Source organism: Sminthopsis crassicaudata, chromosome 1, assembly GCF_048593235.1.
Source record: "Sminthopsis crassicaudata isolate SCR6 chromosome 1, ASM4859323v1, whole genome shotgun sequence".
Taxonomy (NCBI): Eukaryota; Metazoa; Chordata; class Mammalia; order Dasyuromorphia; family Dasyuridae; genus Sminthopsis; species Sminthopsis crassicaudata.
This window is the reverse complement of record NC_133617.1, coordinates 674,561,622-674,578,016: the sequence shown is the minus strand read 5'-3', so window position 1 is coordinate 674,578,016 and position 16,395 is coordinate 674,561,622. Positions and strand designations below refer to the sequence as shown.

Here is a 16,395-nt window from a genome sequence, read left to right as displayed (position 1 = left end):
CCGAGAAGCAGGAGACGTGCTGCATTCTCGCCTTGGCGCTGCCAGGATTCGTCGGGCGGTCTTGGGCAAATCTCCTTGTGCCTCAATTTCATCTGCAAAATGAGAGGGTTGGATGGGTACAGCTTTCGCAGGCTTCTTTTAAATCTGACATGGGTCACAAAGCATCCTTAGGGGAAGAAGCTTTGGCAGCTGGCTCTGAGGAAAACTGCCCCGGGTGCTTTGGAGCACTCCGTCTCTATAGTAGGGGGCGGTTTAGAGAAGAATGCTTCCCCCAGACTGTGCCCAATATAGTCGGGGTAGGCTTGGGTTGGGCACAGGACTTCCAATATAGCTACTTACTCTCTCCTCAGTCCCCCCTCCCATCTTCAAGTGCTCATAAATCCCTGTCACCTCCCCGCAGAAAACTAAAACTTCCTTAGCCACAGAGGCACAAGGCCATAGTGAGTTGCTTCCTTTCTTTCCCCCCCTACTCCCACCCACTTCACTTACAAGAAAAGAAAAAAAAAAAAAAAAAAAAAAAGCCTATCCCTGATTCCATCTGGAGCTCTCTGGCCCCCTGCATAGGGTCACTGAGGAAACACTGACTGCACACAAATGGTCCCTTGTAGATCTTAATGCGATAAACTAAAACCAGAGGATTAGAGGTGAAAATACTCCACAGGTACGCATGTTGCACCGACAGGCTCTAGGCAGATCCAGATGGGGCCCTGATTTTGGTTTAGCTCTTGAATTTTTTGCAAGCCTTCTCTATTCAATCGTCTTTTGTAAGGGGAAAGGGTCATATATTTGTGTACTTAATCAATCTCTTTCTGGAACTTCTTGAACATTTTTTTGGTAAAAACAGGGTGATAGTGAAGGTCTGAGATCTGAGAATAAATACAGCCAGATTTCATTTTGTTTGAACGAAAGAATTGAGTCTTGTCAAAATACCAGTGAATTTGAAGTTTGCTCCTGATTGTCTACTTTGTTGAGTATAATGTCATCCTGAGATTAAGCTGGTGATGAGAACACTGACTTTAAACATGGTTTGGATTTTTTTTTAATCCAGAATTGTACCCCTAATCTGGAGAATCCCGTTTTCTGTCACTTAACTCAGTCAACCAGCTATTTTTCCTCCCAACCTATATTTTCTCACCAAATTATCTAATAGCCATGTCTGAGCTTGAAAGAATTGAGAGATAACTGTAAGACATTTGGGGAAGCTGTTGGCAAGCAGAATGAAGGCTAGAGGTTGACACTTTCTGCCAGCTAAACCTATGGAAAAGCTGCTTCTGGAATCAGAAAGGAAGCTGACCCTAACTGTGGACTTGAGATAATTTGATTTGATGACCTAGAAGTGAGGCTGAGGCTGATTCAATGTTATTATTGGTCCGAGGCATTCAGAGATACAAATGTTGCACCTTTCTTATTGTCTGATTCTTCCTAGAGTACAACCCTTCTACCATCCCCTTTGGGTTTAAGCAGAATCAGATCCAGAACCAAGTCTGTCTCATGAAAGACAATTTGTGTGACCTTGGACAGTCTCTGGGACAATTTCTTTCTCCCGATCTTGCCCATTTCCTTGTAAGATTAAATTCATTTAAGTGCCTATTTTATACAAGAAGTAGATCTAGGGTTGAGATTACAGACAAGAAACATGAAACGGTCTGACTTCAAGGAGCTTACATTCTACTGAGGGATAGTCTACGTATCTAAATAAGAACAAAAGAATTTGAGGAAGGAGAATGAGAGAGCTTTAATACCTGGTGGATGAGGAAAGGCTTTGAAGAGGAGGTGAGGAGCTGAGATAAGAGATAGAATAGTGACCTTGCCTCCCTCACAGGGGTAAGATCACAGGGGTAATATCAGTTGATATGTGAAAGTTCTCTGAAAAGTATAGACTCATAAATAAGAGAGGATTTCGATTATTTTAACAGCTAAAATCTGGGGCTCTGGGGGAAAAGAGAACAGTGTTCCCAGCTCAGATGCTAGCATAGCACCAACCAAGGCTAGCATCCCATGCCTCCATCTTGAACTAGTTAAGGCATTTCACACCATACCTTATGAGATACAGCTTTCATGGACCTGCTAGAGGAGCCCAATAAGAGAAATGAACTGGAGAGGGAGATGGCATATGCCCCCCAAATTTGTCCCTTTCAATATTGCTTAACATATGTCCTAATTGAACCTCAAAACCCCAAACTCTGTAACATTGCTTAGTCAATTGCCTATATAAAATGGCCTTATAACATTGTTTTGGTTTGATTTATTGACAATGAAGGGAACAGATACTTCAATTCTGGAATATATGTAAGTGACATAAACTTCTCAACTGGGCTTGGAAAAGACCCCCATCCCAAGTCAGACTTTTGGACTTACACTTAAGCTACTGTAGGTCAAAGTTTACAAATATAAATATAAATGCTATATGATATAAGATCCATAGCTGGGTTATTTGGGGGAACCAATGAATAGAAAAGCTAGATTCTTTAGGACTGACCCTTGTTACATTTTAGTAGTCTGTCTTACCTAAACAAGCCTATATGCCACAATTTCTGTCTTTTTTCTTCTTCACCTTTTAGGGATGTTTGAATGGCAAATGAATGTATAAATGAATGATATTTTAATACTGTGTGCCAGGCACTGTGCTGAGTAAGCACTAGAAATTTGACTTTACAAACAACTCTGCCACTGGGCACAGACAACAGATAACAAAATGCCCAGTGCCCAAGTAGCTTACAAATCAGGCTTTTTACAAATCAAGCCTTTGGCTATATCTCTGTGTGCCTGGGGACATAAACTTCCTATAGTGCCTAGCTGGGGACTGGGAAAGGGGCCAGATTGCCATCACTTAGACTCAGGGAGAGAGATGGGCGGGAGGGCCTGTGTAATAGACCAGCAAAGCCAGGCATCTCTCTCTCTCTCTCTCTCTCTCTCTCTCTCTCTCTCTCTCTCTCTCTCTCTCTCTCTCTCTCTCTCTCTCTCTCACACACACACACACACATACACACACACACACACACACACACACACACACACACCCCTACTGACTTAATTAGCAATGTTCTTGGCCAGGCTTGATACAGGAAAATGTGATCAGTAAGGGGTCTGGCGGGGAGGCTCTTAGAAGAAAATCGAATTAGGGGAGACACTCTTGCCAGCCACTCACCTCCATCCATACTTTGGAAGTTAAACACCACTTCAGCCTTGTGTGTATTCTCCAGGGAATTAGGGAAGCCAGATGGGAGAGAAATAAGGACACGAAACAAAAAGACCAAACTCAAGCAGAACAATGGCAAATGGTTTCAGCTCTCCACCTTCATTTGTAATGTTTCTTAGGCAATTTTAAATCTTGGCTTTTTGGAGGCTGAGGGGTGGGATGGGAAGTGGAAGAAAATCTGTGTGGAGCCAGAGCCTGTTCAAATAATGGCAGCAAAGCTAAGCCAGGCTGAGAAAGTGCTTTAGCCAGAAGAGACCCTAAAGACCTGAGTTTGGTCCCAAATTAGGAGAAAATCAGAACCACCTACTTTGTTCTGATTAGGGAAAGGAGAAATCAAATGATGGCAGATATTTGGGAGGATTTGGGAAACCAATGACCCATTAAGCATGTGGCCACTCAGCATGTTTCTGTATGAAGGCCAGAAAACAAGGAAGTCTGACTGACTATCCTTTAATCAGTCTGTTAAACCTCAGCATCCATCCCAGATGCAGAAAGAAAACCTATTATGTTCCTTCAGGGTGGGTACAAGTTGAATATGGAGACAGGATCAAGAAGGAAATGAATAGGTATTGTTGGCAGATTTATAAATACATCTTCCTGGAAGAGACAGGAAAAACTGGGGGATGGAGTGATGTAGGAATTAAATAGTCCTAAACCCTAGTCTTTTCAAAGGTTCCAACACCCCATCTCCTCATTTCTTACAGATCTCCTTCCTCCTGAAGTCTGTAATCTCCTTAACCCCGCTGCGATCTATGCCAACAATGAGATCAGCTTGGGGGATGTGGAAGTCTATGGGTTTGACTATGATTATACCTTAGCTCAATATTCTGATTCTTTGCACTCCATGATTTTCAACACAGCCAGAGAGATCCTAATACAGCAATATAAGGTAAAACACAGAAGATTTCTCTCTCCTCTGTCTCTCATGCTTGAGTCAGTGTCCAGCTCCATATTTCCCATTTCCCTAAAGATCCATAGTGTCTCCCTTGTGTGCCCAAATATGGTAATCAGTTTTACAAAATAGTATCCGAATTCTGCCAACCTGCTGGAATGCAGCACCCTTCTTACCCTTTGCTTTTGTCTTCCACCTCTTCTCCTATGGACACAGTGGAAGGGCACAGAGCTCTATCCCATCAATTTGTATTTAGACTATTGAAGTTGTTGCCTCAGACTCATGCTGTGTCTGCTAACCCCTTTCCCCACACAGTACCCAGGAGAGATCAGAAAATATGATTACATCCCAGATTTTGCCATTCGAGGGCTACACTATGACGTGCAAAAGGTGAGTAAGAAGCAGCTGTGCCTTTCTATGAGCTTCTGCACCCTGGATTCATAAGGTAACTGAGCTTAGATCCCATCTCTGAAACTTGCTAGATATATGACTGTGAGAGAAATATTTATGCTCTCTGGGACTCAGTCTTTTCATCTGTATGTTGAGAATAATAGGGGCAGCTAGGTGGCGCAGTGGATAGAGCACCAGCCTTGAATTCAGGAGGATCCAAGTTCAAATTTGGTCTCAGACACTTAACACTTCCTAGCTGTGTGACCCTGGGCAAGTCACTTAACCCCAGCCTCAGGGGGAAAAAAAAAGAGAATAATATCCATAGTATCTACCTGCTAAGGTGGTTCTGTAGATCAAATGAGATAATATATGGAAAGTATTTTGCAAAACTTAAAATTAGATAGACAGATATGTATACATCTATGCTTACTTATGTGTGTGCACTTCAGATTATTATTATTATTATCATTTTTATTATTATCCTCCCTACCCTTACTTATATCCTGCCAATTCAGGAACCTGTCTGATGTGATGAGTGGTCTTATGGTATTTTTCCTATTGAGAATTTCTCACACCCTCCTAAATGTGTGTATATGTAATAGGGAGTGTTTTTGATAAGTGTCTCCATAGCCACTGTTCTGTGTTCAGTGGCAGCTTCCCTAGGGGAGTTGCCCTTGTAACCTGTCCCTTGTCCAGATCTTTCAGCTCTATATCTGGTCTGAATTGGGCTAGGATTGAGTAAGGACACTTAAGAGTTTGAACATCAGCCTTAAGGACTTTCTGAAAATCAAGCCACAAAAATGCCAGGATAGTATAGAATTCGGGCTCCTGTTGTTTCTACCACAGACCCTCACTCCCCCAGGGCACTAAGGAGAAGTCTCTCCCTTTCTCAGTGCTACTTTGTGATCCTCCCTTTGAGGACCACAACCTTAGGCTCTGTATGTATCTGTCGGCATATTTGAGGGGGGGTGTAGGAAACAGGTCCTCGGAGATGTGTCCAGTCCATGGATCTTTCCAAAGCTAGACAAAGCAATTGGTGACGGCAATGTATTAATCTCAGTGTTTAGCCTGGAGAATAGCAGAAGATAGAAGTGTGTGAGAAGGTGGATATATTGGCATTTCAAGTCATTAATCAAATATAGGGAGGTGACTTGGACATTCTGGGGACTGACTTTCGTAGGAAAGACACCAGCCTCCCAAATGGACATTTAGAACCTGGATTTTATAGGGATGGACACTCCTGTCAAGGAAACAAATCACCTCTATGCCTTCTTGTCCTGAATAATTCTGACTCAGGTTTTTCTGTCACTAAGGATCCATCAAATATGTTGGCAGCCTTCTTATTCTCTTGATTTAAAATGTAGAGATACTAATGCACCATGTAGATTTTCCAATCTTTGAGAGGTCCACCTAACAGAGCAGATAAGTGCTTATTCTGTCTGGGTAGAAGGAGACCAAGGACCAAGGCACTGGAGTATGAAGCTTAAAACCTAAGATACTTCACTTGCTTCTTGCCCCTATATTTTCCTTGTTCAATTGATCAATAAGCATTTATTACATATATATATTTGTATACATATAATAAATATATGTTTATATATATTACAATATATGTATATTCATATATATGTTACATATATAACATACATATTATATATATATATATATATATATATATGTGCCTACTATATCCCAGGCCTTGGGAATATAAATTCAAACATTAGAGCATCTCTGCCCTCAACAAACTAACATGTGCAATTATAAGTATAGTTAAAATTTTTTCAAAGTAATTTAGGGATGGGAGAAAGGAGTTTTTGGAATTTGAAGAAATTAGGAAAGACTTCATGAAAAAGGTATCACCTGGGGCCAACTTTAAATGTTAAGAGTCAGCGTTCTGGGCCTGGGGAGAAAACGAGTCCAAAGACATGAAAATAGGAGGAGGAGCCTCATTTGTTCAAAACAGCCAAATGGCCAGTTTGCTCACCTTTGGTGTCTCATCTATGGCTCCAAGAAACTGTAGCAAGGGCAATGGCTACTCCAGTAAAAAAAAAAAAAAAAAGGGGGGGGGGTTTTCAGCCAGTGGTTGAGGGTTACTGAGAGGTATCTAGCCCATTGGTGAATTAGTGTATGAAAGTGTATGAAAACCTCCCCCAGCAGAATGGGCAGAGGAGAACGATTTGTTCCCAAGGTCACGGAGGCAACTGAAGTGGGCACTGTGGAGCGCTCAGGGTTGATCAGACGTGAAAGATGCTAAGGTCATTCACTCCATCCCAGGCTACACCCGGCAGTCCTGACTTTTTGTTTTGCCACCAGACTTCAGTGGCTTTGGAAGAGAGGGATTCTGGTAACTTTGTGCAACTCCCCACTCCAATTCACCACAAGTTAAGACATCACCCGTGATGTCATTGGTCTTCAAAAAACAAAGGACAAACGTGGGAAGAAAAATCATGTATGATAATGCTAGAGCCAGATAATGCTTTAAATGTCCTTGGTGGATATGGAGGAACAGCTGAGTAGGTTACAGCAATGTCCTTGGCAGGGTGGCTGGTCTACTCTGTATTCTCAGTGCTATGACCTCTAACTCTGTCCCAGTCTTACCAGGATGGCTACTCTGGCCTAAGGGTTCTCTGTTGCTTTACAACCTTTTTTCCCCTTCTTCTTTCTTTTTCTTTTTCTTTTCTTTCCTTTTCTTTTTTTTTTTTTTTTTTTTTTCCCCTGAGGCTGGGGTTAAGTGACTTGCCCAGGGTCACACAGCTAGGAAATGTTAAGTATCTGAGGCCAGATTTGAACTCGGGTCCTCCTGACTTCAGGGCTAGTTCTCTATCCACTGAGTCCCCTAGCTGCCCTTGTACAACCCTTTTTAGCTTCCCCAGGGGATCGTTCTCCAGCTGTTCCACTTGGGCTGTTCTTCCTGGGAGTCTGCTTTTCCTGTCTGACTGACTTATACAAGAACACTGACTGACTTTCAAAAATTAAGCTCGAGAAATAAGGCTCCTGAGAAATGACAGACCTACTGGGGCTTCCCTCTCTGTTCCTCTCTCTTCCCCAGAGAACCATGTTCTTTCTTTTGAGAGTCCTCTACCTCCCAGAGCAGGAGAGATTCTTAACAGGGCCTGTGATGATGATGGAAAAGTGAACTGGAAAGGGAATTGTTAGCAATTTTAATGAAGAGCTTGACTTTTAAAAATAAACTCTCCAATAAAAACTATGACAGATAATTAAAATTTGTGCCTGCCTCTCTTTCTTGGCCAGAGCCTTCTGATGAAGATTGATGCTTTCCATTACGTCCAATTGGGAACAGCCTACAGGTCAGTCTGAAAGGTCTTGTTCTCACGCCTGGGATTTGGATTAGGTTTTACACAGTTTCCTTGGGGGTTTATCATGGTTGCTAGAGGAGTGATCTTTCTTGCCTTTGGGGAAATCCCTGGCCAGAGTCACAGTCCAGTCACAGGAATATAGGACTCAGGGTTGGAAGGGACCTTGGAGATCAACTGGTCCTACCCCACAGAGAAGGAAATTCTTCTGGACTTCCTGAAAGCGATTTTCCTAGGACTACAGGATAGTAGAACTGGAAATCGAACCTAGCTCTGACTCCAAAGCCAGTGCTCATTCTACAACATTTAGATATCCAATGCTCAGTTTTCCTGGCAGTTACACCTGGACTCAGGATCTTCTACAAATATAAAAGACTACTTCTATGTGTAGTTAACATTCTGTCTTCAAGGTACGTGAGCGCACACACACACTCACACACACACACCGACCTTTAGCTTGGTTCGTTTTTCTAACAGCCCAGTTTGTGCATGGATTTACATGCTGACCTCCTCTGCTGGAAGATTTCCTATTCAAAGCTTCCTTCTCTTAGCTAAAGAAAGGCCTGAGGAAAGGAAGCTCTGAGCACTGGGTGGCCTTCCTGCTCAGGAACCAACCCACCCTTGCTCATGTTATCTGAGGTGGGAACAAAACACTTTGTTCCTATCACATAATATTGTCAGATTTTCCCCCCACATATCAATTGATTTTGCTGTGGGTTTTTTTCTTCATTTTCTTTAAAAAAAAGTTCTCTGAGAAGAAGAGAGGGAAGGATACAAGGGGAAATTTCAGCAATATAAAAGCAAAAGATATTAAAAAAATTTATTTTAAAAATAGAAAACTTTTTTTCTTCAGGGGTCTCCAGCCTGTTCCTGATGAAGAGGTGATTGATTTGTATGGGGGAACCCAGCACATCCCTCTCTACCAGATGAGTGACTTCTATGGCAAGGTACTAGCCCGGAGGGTCCTAGAAATAGAATAACCCACGTGAAGTGGGATTCAAAATTCCTCAGGCTCAGAAAATTGCTTACGCCTTGGATGTACCCATGATGGACCAGAAAACTAGCATCTGGGTGTGGAATGATTTTTCTTTCTCATGTGCATGCCTAAAGCCATATTGGAAGCTTAAATGTCACTTCCAACTTCCACTCACCCTGAAAAATGGTCCTACTTTGGTTTGGGAGATAGTAAGGCAAACCAGGGGGTTACTTATATTTATAATACTAATCTCCAGACCCCTGGGAGGTGGGGGGTGGCAAATTGCTCCCCAGACCCTTTGATCCTGCTGGTTTCATCTAAGGGCCAAGTACACTGACTGAGAAGAAAGTCCTCATAGGGCCTGGGGGGAAAAAAACCAAACTATGGCTTTTCCCACATCTGAAGAATAGTCCTTACCTTTGACCTTAAGGAGCTAAAGTATTATCATCCCCCCCCCAAGAATGTGATTTATATAATACATGGCAGTGGTTCAACCAGAGTGGAAAACTTTGAGAATTTGCTCTGACAAATTGTCCTGTCTGCGATGGGAGAGTCTCTGGACACTTATTAGAAGGACAGGCTCAATTTTTTTTTTTTTTTGCCTTCTGTTGGGGAGCAAGGTGTTATGGGTAAATACCCATATGTGGGCGAGGTCAAATATTGTTGGAAGCTTCGCTTTTCCCAAGCTTGACTAAGCTTCTTGAAGAACACACGTCCCCAGATTGTTCTGGTGACCTTAGAACATTTGGGGAACCAAACTGGAAATCTTGTAAACTAGGATGAACTGCTGTATTCCAGAGCTGCTCTCAGCCCTTAACCCAAGCAGCTTGGGAAGTCGGTAACGGTTCTAAATCCATCCACCTGCCTTCCATCCTGTATCCCTGCAAATCTCTAACGACTAGAAACAGAAATGTTTCTAATTGTCTTATTACCTCTTCATTTTCCCAGTCAAAAAAGGAAGCCCTGAAAAGTTTCCCCAACTGATATCCCTCACTCTGTTTTTGTAGAAGAAGAAAGAAGCTGTTTCCTGCTAAAACTTTAGTCCTTAGTTCTGTACCACCCGTCACTAATGCTAAGCTAATTCAGAACGGAATGAAATGCCAAATAGTTGGCAGCATTAGCCTGTCCTGTTGTTTCATGGCGAATGCCCCCCCCCCCCCGCCCCGCCCCGAGTTATTGCCCAAGGATCCATCTCAAGGCCAGTGTTCCCTCGGCCTGACCTAGAAAATGTCCCTGAAGTCACGGACCCTGGTCTTGTCCTTGAGAGCATGATCTGGGGCCCATCTGATAAGGTTTTCCCAGTCGGTTCCGCCAGTTCTTTTTTCATCTCTATTGGTCTTCATTCCACCCTATTGGGCAAACCCTGTGTTTGCCCTCTTGAAAATGACTATCCCATAGCTTCTGGGCTCATTGAGAAGTCTCATTTAGTTGTGTTGGAAGGAAAGGTTCTTTTTTTTTAAATTTTGGTTTTTTATTAATTTTTATAATTATAACATTTTCTTTGACAGTACATACGCATAAGTAATTTTTTTTATTTTACAACATTATCCCTTGTACTCCCTTCTGTTCTGAGTTTTTCCCCTCCTTTCCTCCACCCCCTCCCTTAGATGGCAGGCATTCCCATACATATTAAATATCTTATAGTATATCCTAGATACAATATATATGTGCAGAACCAAATTTTGTTGTTGTTGTTGTTGCAAAGGAAGGATTGTATTCGCAAAGTAAAAATAATCTGGGAAGAGAAACAAAACAAAACAAAAAACAATGCTCACAGTTTACACTCATTTCCCAGTGTTCCTTCTCTGGGTGTAGTTGTTTCTGTCCATCATTGATCAGTTGGAATTGGATTAGCTCTTCTCTATGTTGAAGATATCCACTTCCATCAGAATACATCCTCGTACAGTATCATTGTTGAAGTGTATAATGATCTCCTGGTTCTGCTGATTTCACTCAGCATCAGTTGATGTAAGTCTCTCCAAGCCTCTCTGTATTTCTCCTGTTGGTCATTTCTTATAGAACAATAATATTCCATAACCTTCATATACCATAGTTTACTCAACCATTCTCCAATTGATGGGCATCCATTCATCTTCCAGCTTCTAGCCACTATGAAAAGGGCTGCCACAAACATTTTGGCACATACAGGTCCCTTTCCCTTTTTTAGTATTTCCTTGGGATATAAGCCCAGTAGTAGCACTGCTGGGTCAAAGGGTATGCACATTTTGATAACTTTTTGGGCATAGTTCCAGATTGCTCTCCAGAATGGCCGGATTCTTTCACAACTCCACCAACAATGCACCAGTGTCCCAGTTTTCCCACAGCCCCTCCAACATTCATCATTATTTGTTCCTATCATCTTAGCCAATCTGACAGGTGTGTAGTGGTATCTCAGAGTTGTCTTAATTTGCATTTCTCTGATCAATAGTGATTTGGAACACTCTTTCATATGAGTGGAAATAGTTTCAATTTCATCATCTGAAAATTGTCTGTTCATATCCTTTGACCATTTATCAATTGGAGAATGGCTTGATTTCTTATAAATTAAAGTCAATTCTCTGTATATTTTGAAGATGAGGCCTTTATCAGAACCTTTAACTGTAAAAATGTTTTCCCAATTTGTTTACTTCCCTTCTAATCTTGTTTGCATTAGTTTTGTTTGTGCAGAAACTTTTTAATTTGGTGTAATCAAAATGTTCTATTTTGTGATCAATAATGGTCTCTAGTTCTCCCTTGGACACAAACTCCTTCCTCCTCCACAAGTCTGAGAGGTAAACTATCCCATGTTTCTCCAATTTATTTATGATTTCGTTCTTTATGCCTAAATCTTGGACCCATTTTGATCTTATCTTAGTATGTGGTGTTAAATGTGGGTCCATGTCTAGTTTCTGCCATAGTAATATCCAGTTTTCCCAGCAGTTTTTGTCAAATAATGAATTCTTATCCCAAAATTTGGGATCTTTGGGTTTGTCAAACACTAGATTGCTATTTTTATTCACTATCTTGCCCTGTGAACCTAACCTATGCCACTGATCAACTAGTCTATTTCTTAGCCAATACCAAATGGTTTTGGTGACTGTTGCTTTATAATATAGTTCTAGATCAGGTACAGCTAGACCACTTTCATTTAATTTTTTTTCATTACTTCCCTTGAAATTCTCGACCTTTTTTTCTTCCATATGAATTCTATTGTTATTTTTTCTAGGTCATTAAAATAGTTTCTTGGAAGTCTGATTGGTATAGCACTAAATAAATAGATTAGTTTAGGGAGTATTGTCATCTTTATTATATTCACTCGGCCTATCCAAGAGCATTGAATGTCTTTCCAATTATTTAAATCTGACTTTATTTTTGTGGCAAGTGTTTCATAATTTTGTTCATACAATTCCTGACTCTCCTTTGGTAGATATATTCCCAAATATTTTATACTATCAACCGTTATTTTGAATGGAATTTCTCTTTGTATCTCTTGCTGTTGGATTGTGTTGGTAATGTATAAAAATGCCGAGGATTTATGTGGATTTATTTTGTATCCTGCCACTTTGCTAAAGTTCTGAATTATTTCTAATAGCTTTTTAGCAGAGTCTTTGGGGTTCTCTAAGTATACCATCATGTCATCTGCAAAGAGTGATAATTTGATTTCCTCATTTCCTACTCTAATTCCTTGAATCTCTTTCTTGGCTCTTATTGCCGAGGCTAGAGGAAAGGTTCTTTTTAAGAAAGGAGAGTGCACAAGTGCTCAAACATATGTACTCCTGGACTTCCTGTTAAAGCATTTCCTAACCCGGCTCCATCTTCTCTTTCCTGCCTCTGGAATACTGCAGTTCACCCTAGTTTACAAGGTTTCCAGTTTGGTTCCCCAAATGTTCTAAGGTCACCAGAACAATCTGGGGACATGTGTTCCCCAAGAAACTTAAGCTTGGGAAAAGCTGATGAAGGGCCACATTTTCTGCTTTGTGTTCCACATTGCACCAGCAGCTAGTAGACTGTGGACACTCTGTCTAAGCCTGATAAGAGTTTGTGGACCTACAATTTTCCTGGGAGTAAGACAAAGGGGACATTCCTGCCTCAGAGTCAGCAGAGGTCAGAACAATTGTCTCTCTTCATTTTTCTGATAGAGGCTTTCCTTGTCCCTGGGCTTTTTCTACTGTCTGGCTTCTCCCCAACCCTGTCTTTGGGTGATGGTTCTCTAGATCAAGCAGTCAGGCTTTTCTCAAATACCTGTGACATGCTAGATACCAGGCCAGGCACTGAGCATCCGGGGACAGAGAATGAAAACAATTGTGCTCCCATGAGCTTACATTCTAATGGGAGAGACAAGTGCGTTTCTAAGTATAGACAACATACATATATAGTCAGTAAATATAAATATAAAAAACAAATAAAAACAAATAGGCAATGTTGTTAAACAGAGGTGGTTTGGGAGGGAGGGTCCGGTAGCTGGAGGGACCAGGAAAGTTTTCATGCTGAAGGTGGAGCCCAAATTGCATTGTAAAGGAAGAGAAGGCTTTTCATGAGGGACAGAGGATTACAGGTAAGGAACAGGGAGAAGTCTATTGGGGTTCCAGAATGTAGGAGAGAATGGGACCCGGTTGGGAAATGTTTAACAGATGGTCCAGGAGTACATATGTGTGTGCACTTGTACATCCTCCCTTCTTATCATTTCTCCTCCCAATACAACTAAATGAGGCTTCTCAATGAGCCCAGAAGCTATTTCTTTGTCTCAGTTCTCCCCCTGAGAAGATTTGCCCAGTCCCTTAAATAACATGTGTAACACACAGACCTCCCAGTTGAGTGGCTCCAAGCATGCATATGTATACACATACTCCCTTTTTAAGCTTTTTATTTTCAAAACATATGCATACGTAGTTTGCACCATCTACCCTCATGAAACCTTTTGTTCTAATTTTTTTTTCTTCTTCCTTTCCCCCCCATCTCCTCCCCTAGACAGCAAGTAATCCAATATATGCTAAAAATGTGTTCACATACTCTTAGATCTCAGATTTGCAAGAGAGCAGCAGGACAGATTCCCTGTGCTTGGGAGCTGCCCAGAGGGAAGGAAGTAGCTGGAAATAAGGATCATAGGGTGCTGCAGCGAGGTGTGAAAATGTGCTGAGGTGGGGGGGGGGCGGGGAAGACAAGGTGAAGTGTTTAACAAATACGGTTTAGATCTGCACTTCCCTTCCCATTTGGAGATGGGGTTAGAATTCTGGTATACAGATTGGGAAAAGGTCAGATGGTTCTCATAAGTGCAGAGGAGCTAGGAGGCTTCCTCTTGTAGATTTGGGAGAAGAGGCAGATGTGGCTGCTGATGTTGCATGCAGCCCGAACTCTTCATTGAACCCTTCCTTCCTGTAGATGGACGTTGCTTTCTCGTGCCTCTAGACAGGATCCTGAGCCCTCCTTTGCCTCTCACATCTAGCCTCCTTCCCTTCCTCAGGGCCCCTCTCTCAAGCAGTTCATGGATATCTTCTCGCTTCCTGAAATGGCTCTTCTCTCCTCCGTGGTTGACCACTTCCTTGCCCACAGACTGGAGTTTGACCAGACTCACCTCTACAAGGACGTCTCGGTGAGGAATGAGTCCTGGATGAGTCTCACCCCTCCTTGCCAAAAGACCTGCCAGCAGCACTTACAGTGCTTTCTGTAGGGAGGTGCTTAAATTGGAGGTGGAAGCTGGGGCAGGGAGTGGAGATTGGTCCAGGCTGGCTGTCAGGGCCATCCCTGGAAGTGATGGTCCTGAGAAAACTCCAAGAGCAAACAGGGCCTATTGTGGCCCCAGGATGATCAACCAAAAGGACTGCCTCTGCTGCCCCCAGCCCTGCTCTTTGAGTTCACAGGCTATTTAGCAAAACATCATCAATGGCCCATATGTTTTCCCCCGTCAAAATCTGGGTCCTTTTGTGGTCTGGGCCTAATGGTCTCAAGAGCCACTTGTAAGGGTGAGAAAACAGGAGACATTCCTGCCCCTCAGTACAGGGACAGGGAAGTCCCCAAACCCTGGCAGCCTCGAAGCCGATGTTTGTACCCTCTAGGACGCCATCAGAGATGTCCACGTCAAGGGCCTGATGTACCAGTGGATCGAGAAGGACATGGGTAAGTAGACCCCACTTTAGTATGGGGGGTCCCAGGGACTCTCCATTAGGTTCCAGGTGTTCCAGGCCCTTCCCTTAGACCCACAGGTGGGGACTTGAAAGGAAAGAACTTGTCATGATGTCACATGATGTCAGCTTCTCCTATGCCAGGGTCCCTCTTCCAGATGTGCAGGGCTCTCTTTCCCCGACTGTCCCAGTACACACAGAGAGGGAAGTCTCTCTGAGCTTTCCCGGGCTATTCACATGTCTTCCCGAGAGGCCCAAAGAGTGCTTATAGAACCATTGGGAACCCTGGAGTCCGACCTGAGAAGGAGAGCCAGTTCAGATGCAACTAACCAAAGAAGCTCACTCACATTATGCATTAGGGAAAGCATAGGCCAGTATCAGGACAAAGAGAAGGCTGCCCCAAGGCAGGAAAGCTGCTTGGACGATTGACATCATACAGGGTACAGGGTACTGACCAGCCCATCCTGGCCCTCCCTTCTCTTCCAGAGAAGTACATCCTCCGAGGAGATGAGACACATGCGGTCCTGACCCGCCTTGTCAACCATGGCAAGAAGCTTTTCCTCATCACCAACAGCCCCTTCAGCTTTGTGTGAGTCTCCTCAATGTCTGGCTCAAAGGAAGCCTGGTAAATGAATAAAACTTTGTCAAGTGATAAGGACTTGGTTTAAAAAAAAAAAAAAGTCCTCCAAATATGAAGGAAGTTGGATTCAGCATCCAGAAACCTGGATTATTTTTTCCCAGTCCAAAAAGAATCAGGTCCACTTGGTGATCCTTCCTCTCCCTGTAGGACTGGGGAAGCACTTGGCTTTCTGGGCTGCATTTGCTGACCGGCCTCCCTAGGAGAACCCTCATCCTTCTGCCCCTTGCTCCTGAAGTCACACAACTAGATTTCAGTGACCCTTTCTCTGTAGCAGGTCTATGCTCCAGCAACCCCCTACCTCCCTACCGTGCTTGGGGAAGGGAAGGGACCAGCTCTGACATAAGGAGTCAGAAAACAAGAACGGACTCTCCAAAAAATGCCCAAACCCAGCTCCCTCAGGGATTCCGGGACCAGGCTGAATTGAGTTCAGCTCAGTTATATCAATGGGATTAGTGGGAGTGCTGGGCGGGGGGAAGGTTGTGTACCCTGAGTCACAAGTTTTTGTCTCCTGATTTCTCTCCTTTTAACACATTCTTTTTTTCTTCCCCTTTCCTTCTCTGACTACTGGTGTCCTTAGGGACAAGGGGATGAAGCACATGGTTGGCAAGGATTGGCGCGATCTTTTTGATGTTGTCATTGTCCGAGCTGACAAGCCAAACTTTTTCACAGATAGGCGCAAGTAAGCTGGGCACTATTGGGGGTCACCAATCTTTCTCTCCTCCCAACATCTTCTGCTAGAGAACCGGAGAGTGAGAGGTGGGGGACGAGGGAAGAATTAGTCCTATGTGGCTGGCCCTGCCATCTTGGGGACTTCAGGTCACTGAACTCTTGGCAGAGAGCTCAGGTCCCTGCTCTGTCCTCGATCTCTCCCCCTAGAAAAAGCCCC

The 16,395-nt window shown here is 43.1% G+C and overlaps 1 protein-coding gene across 2 annotated transcripts in view; it reads left to right on the top strand.

Moving 5' to 3' along the window:
* NT5DC2 (5'-nucleotidase domain containing 2) overlaps nt 1-16,395 on the top strand; it is a 31,955-nt gene that overhangs the window by 4,083 nt on the left and 11,477 nt on the right. For both annotated transcript variants that reach the window (XM_074283499.1, XM_074283498.1), the window contains exons 2-9: nt 3,904-4,088; nt 4,407-4,481; nt 7,734-7,789; nt 8,649-8,742; nt 14,212-14,340; nt 14,804-14,864; nt 15,356-15,458; nt 16,087-16,188. In XM_074283499.1, coding sequence (XP_074139600.1) covers nt 3,904-4,088; nt 4,407-4,481; nt 7,734-7,789; nt 8,649-8,742; nt 14,212-14,340; nt 14,804-14,864; nt 15,356-15,458; nt 16,087-16,188 — 805 coding nt within the window. The remainder of the gene's footprint in view (nt 1-3,903; nt 4,089-4,406; nt 4,482-7,733; nt 7,790-8,648; nt 8,743-14,211; nt 14,341-14,803; nt 14,865-15,355; nt 15,459-16,086; nt 16,189-16,395) is intronic.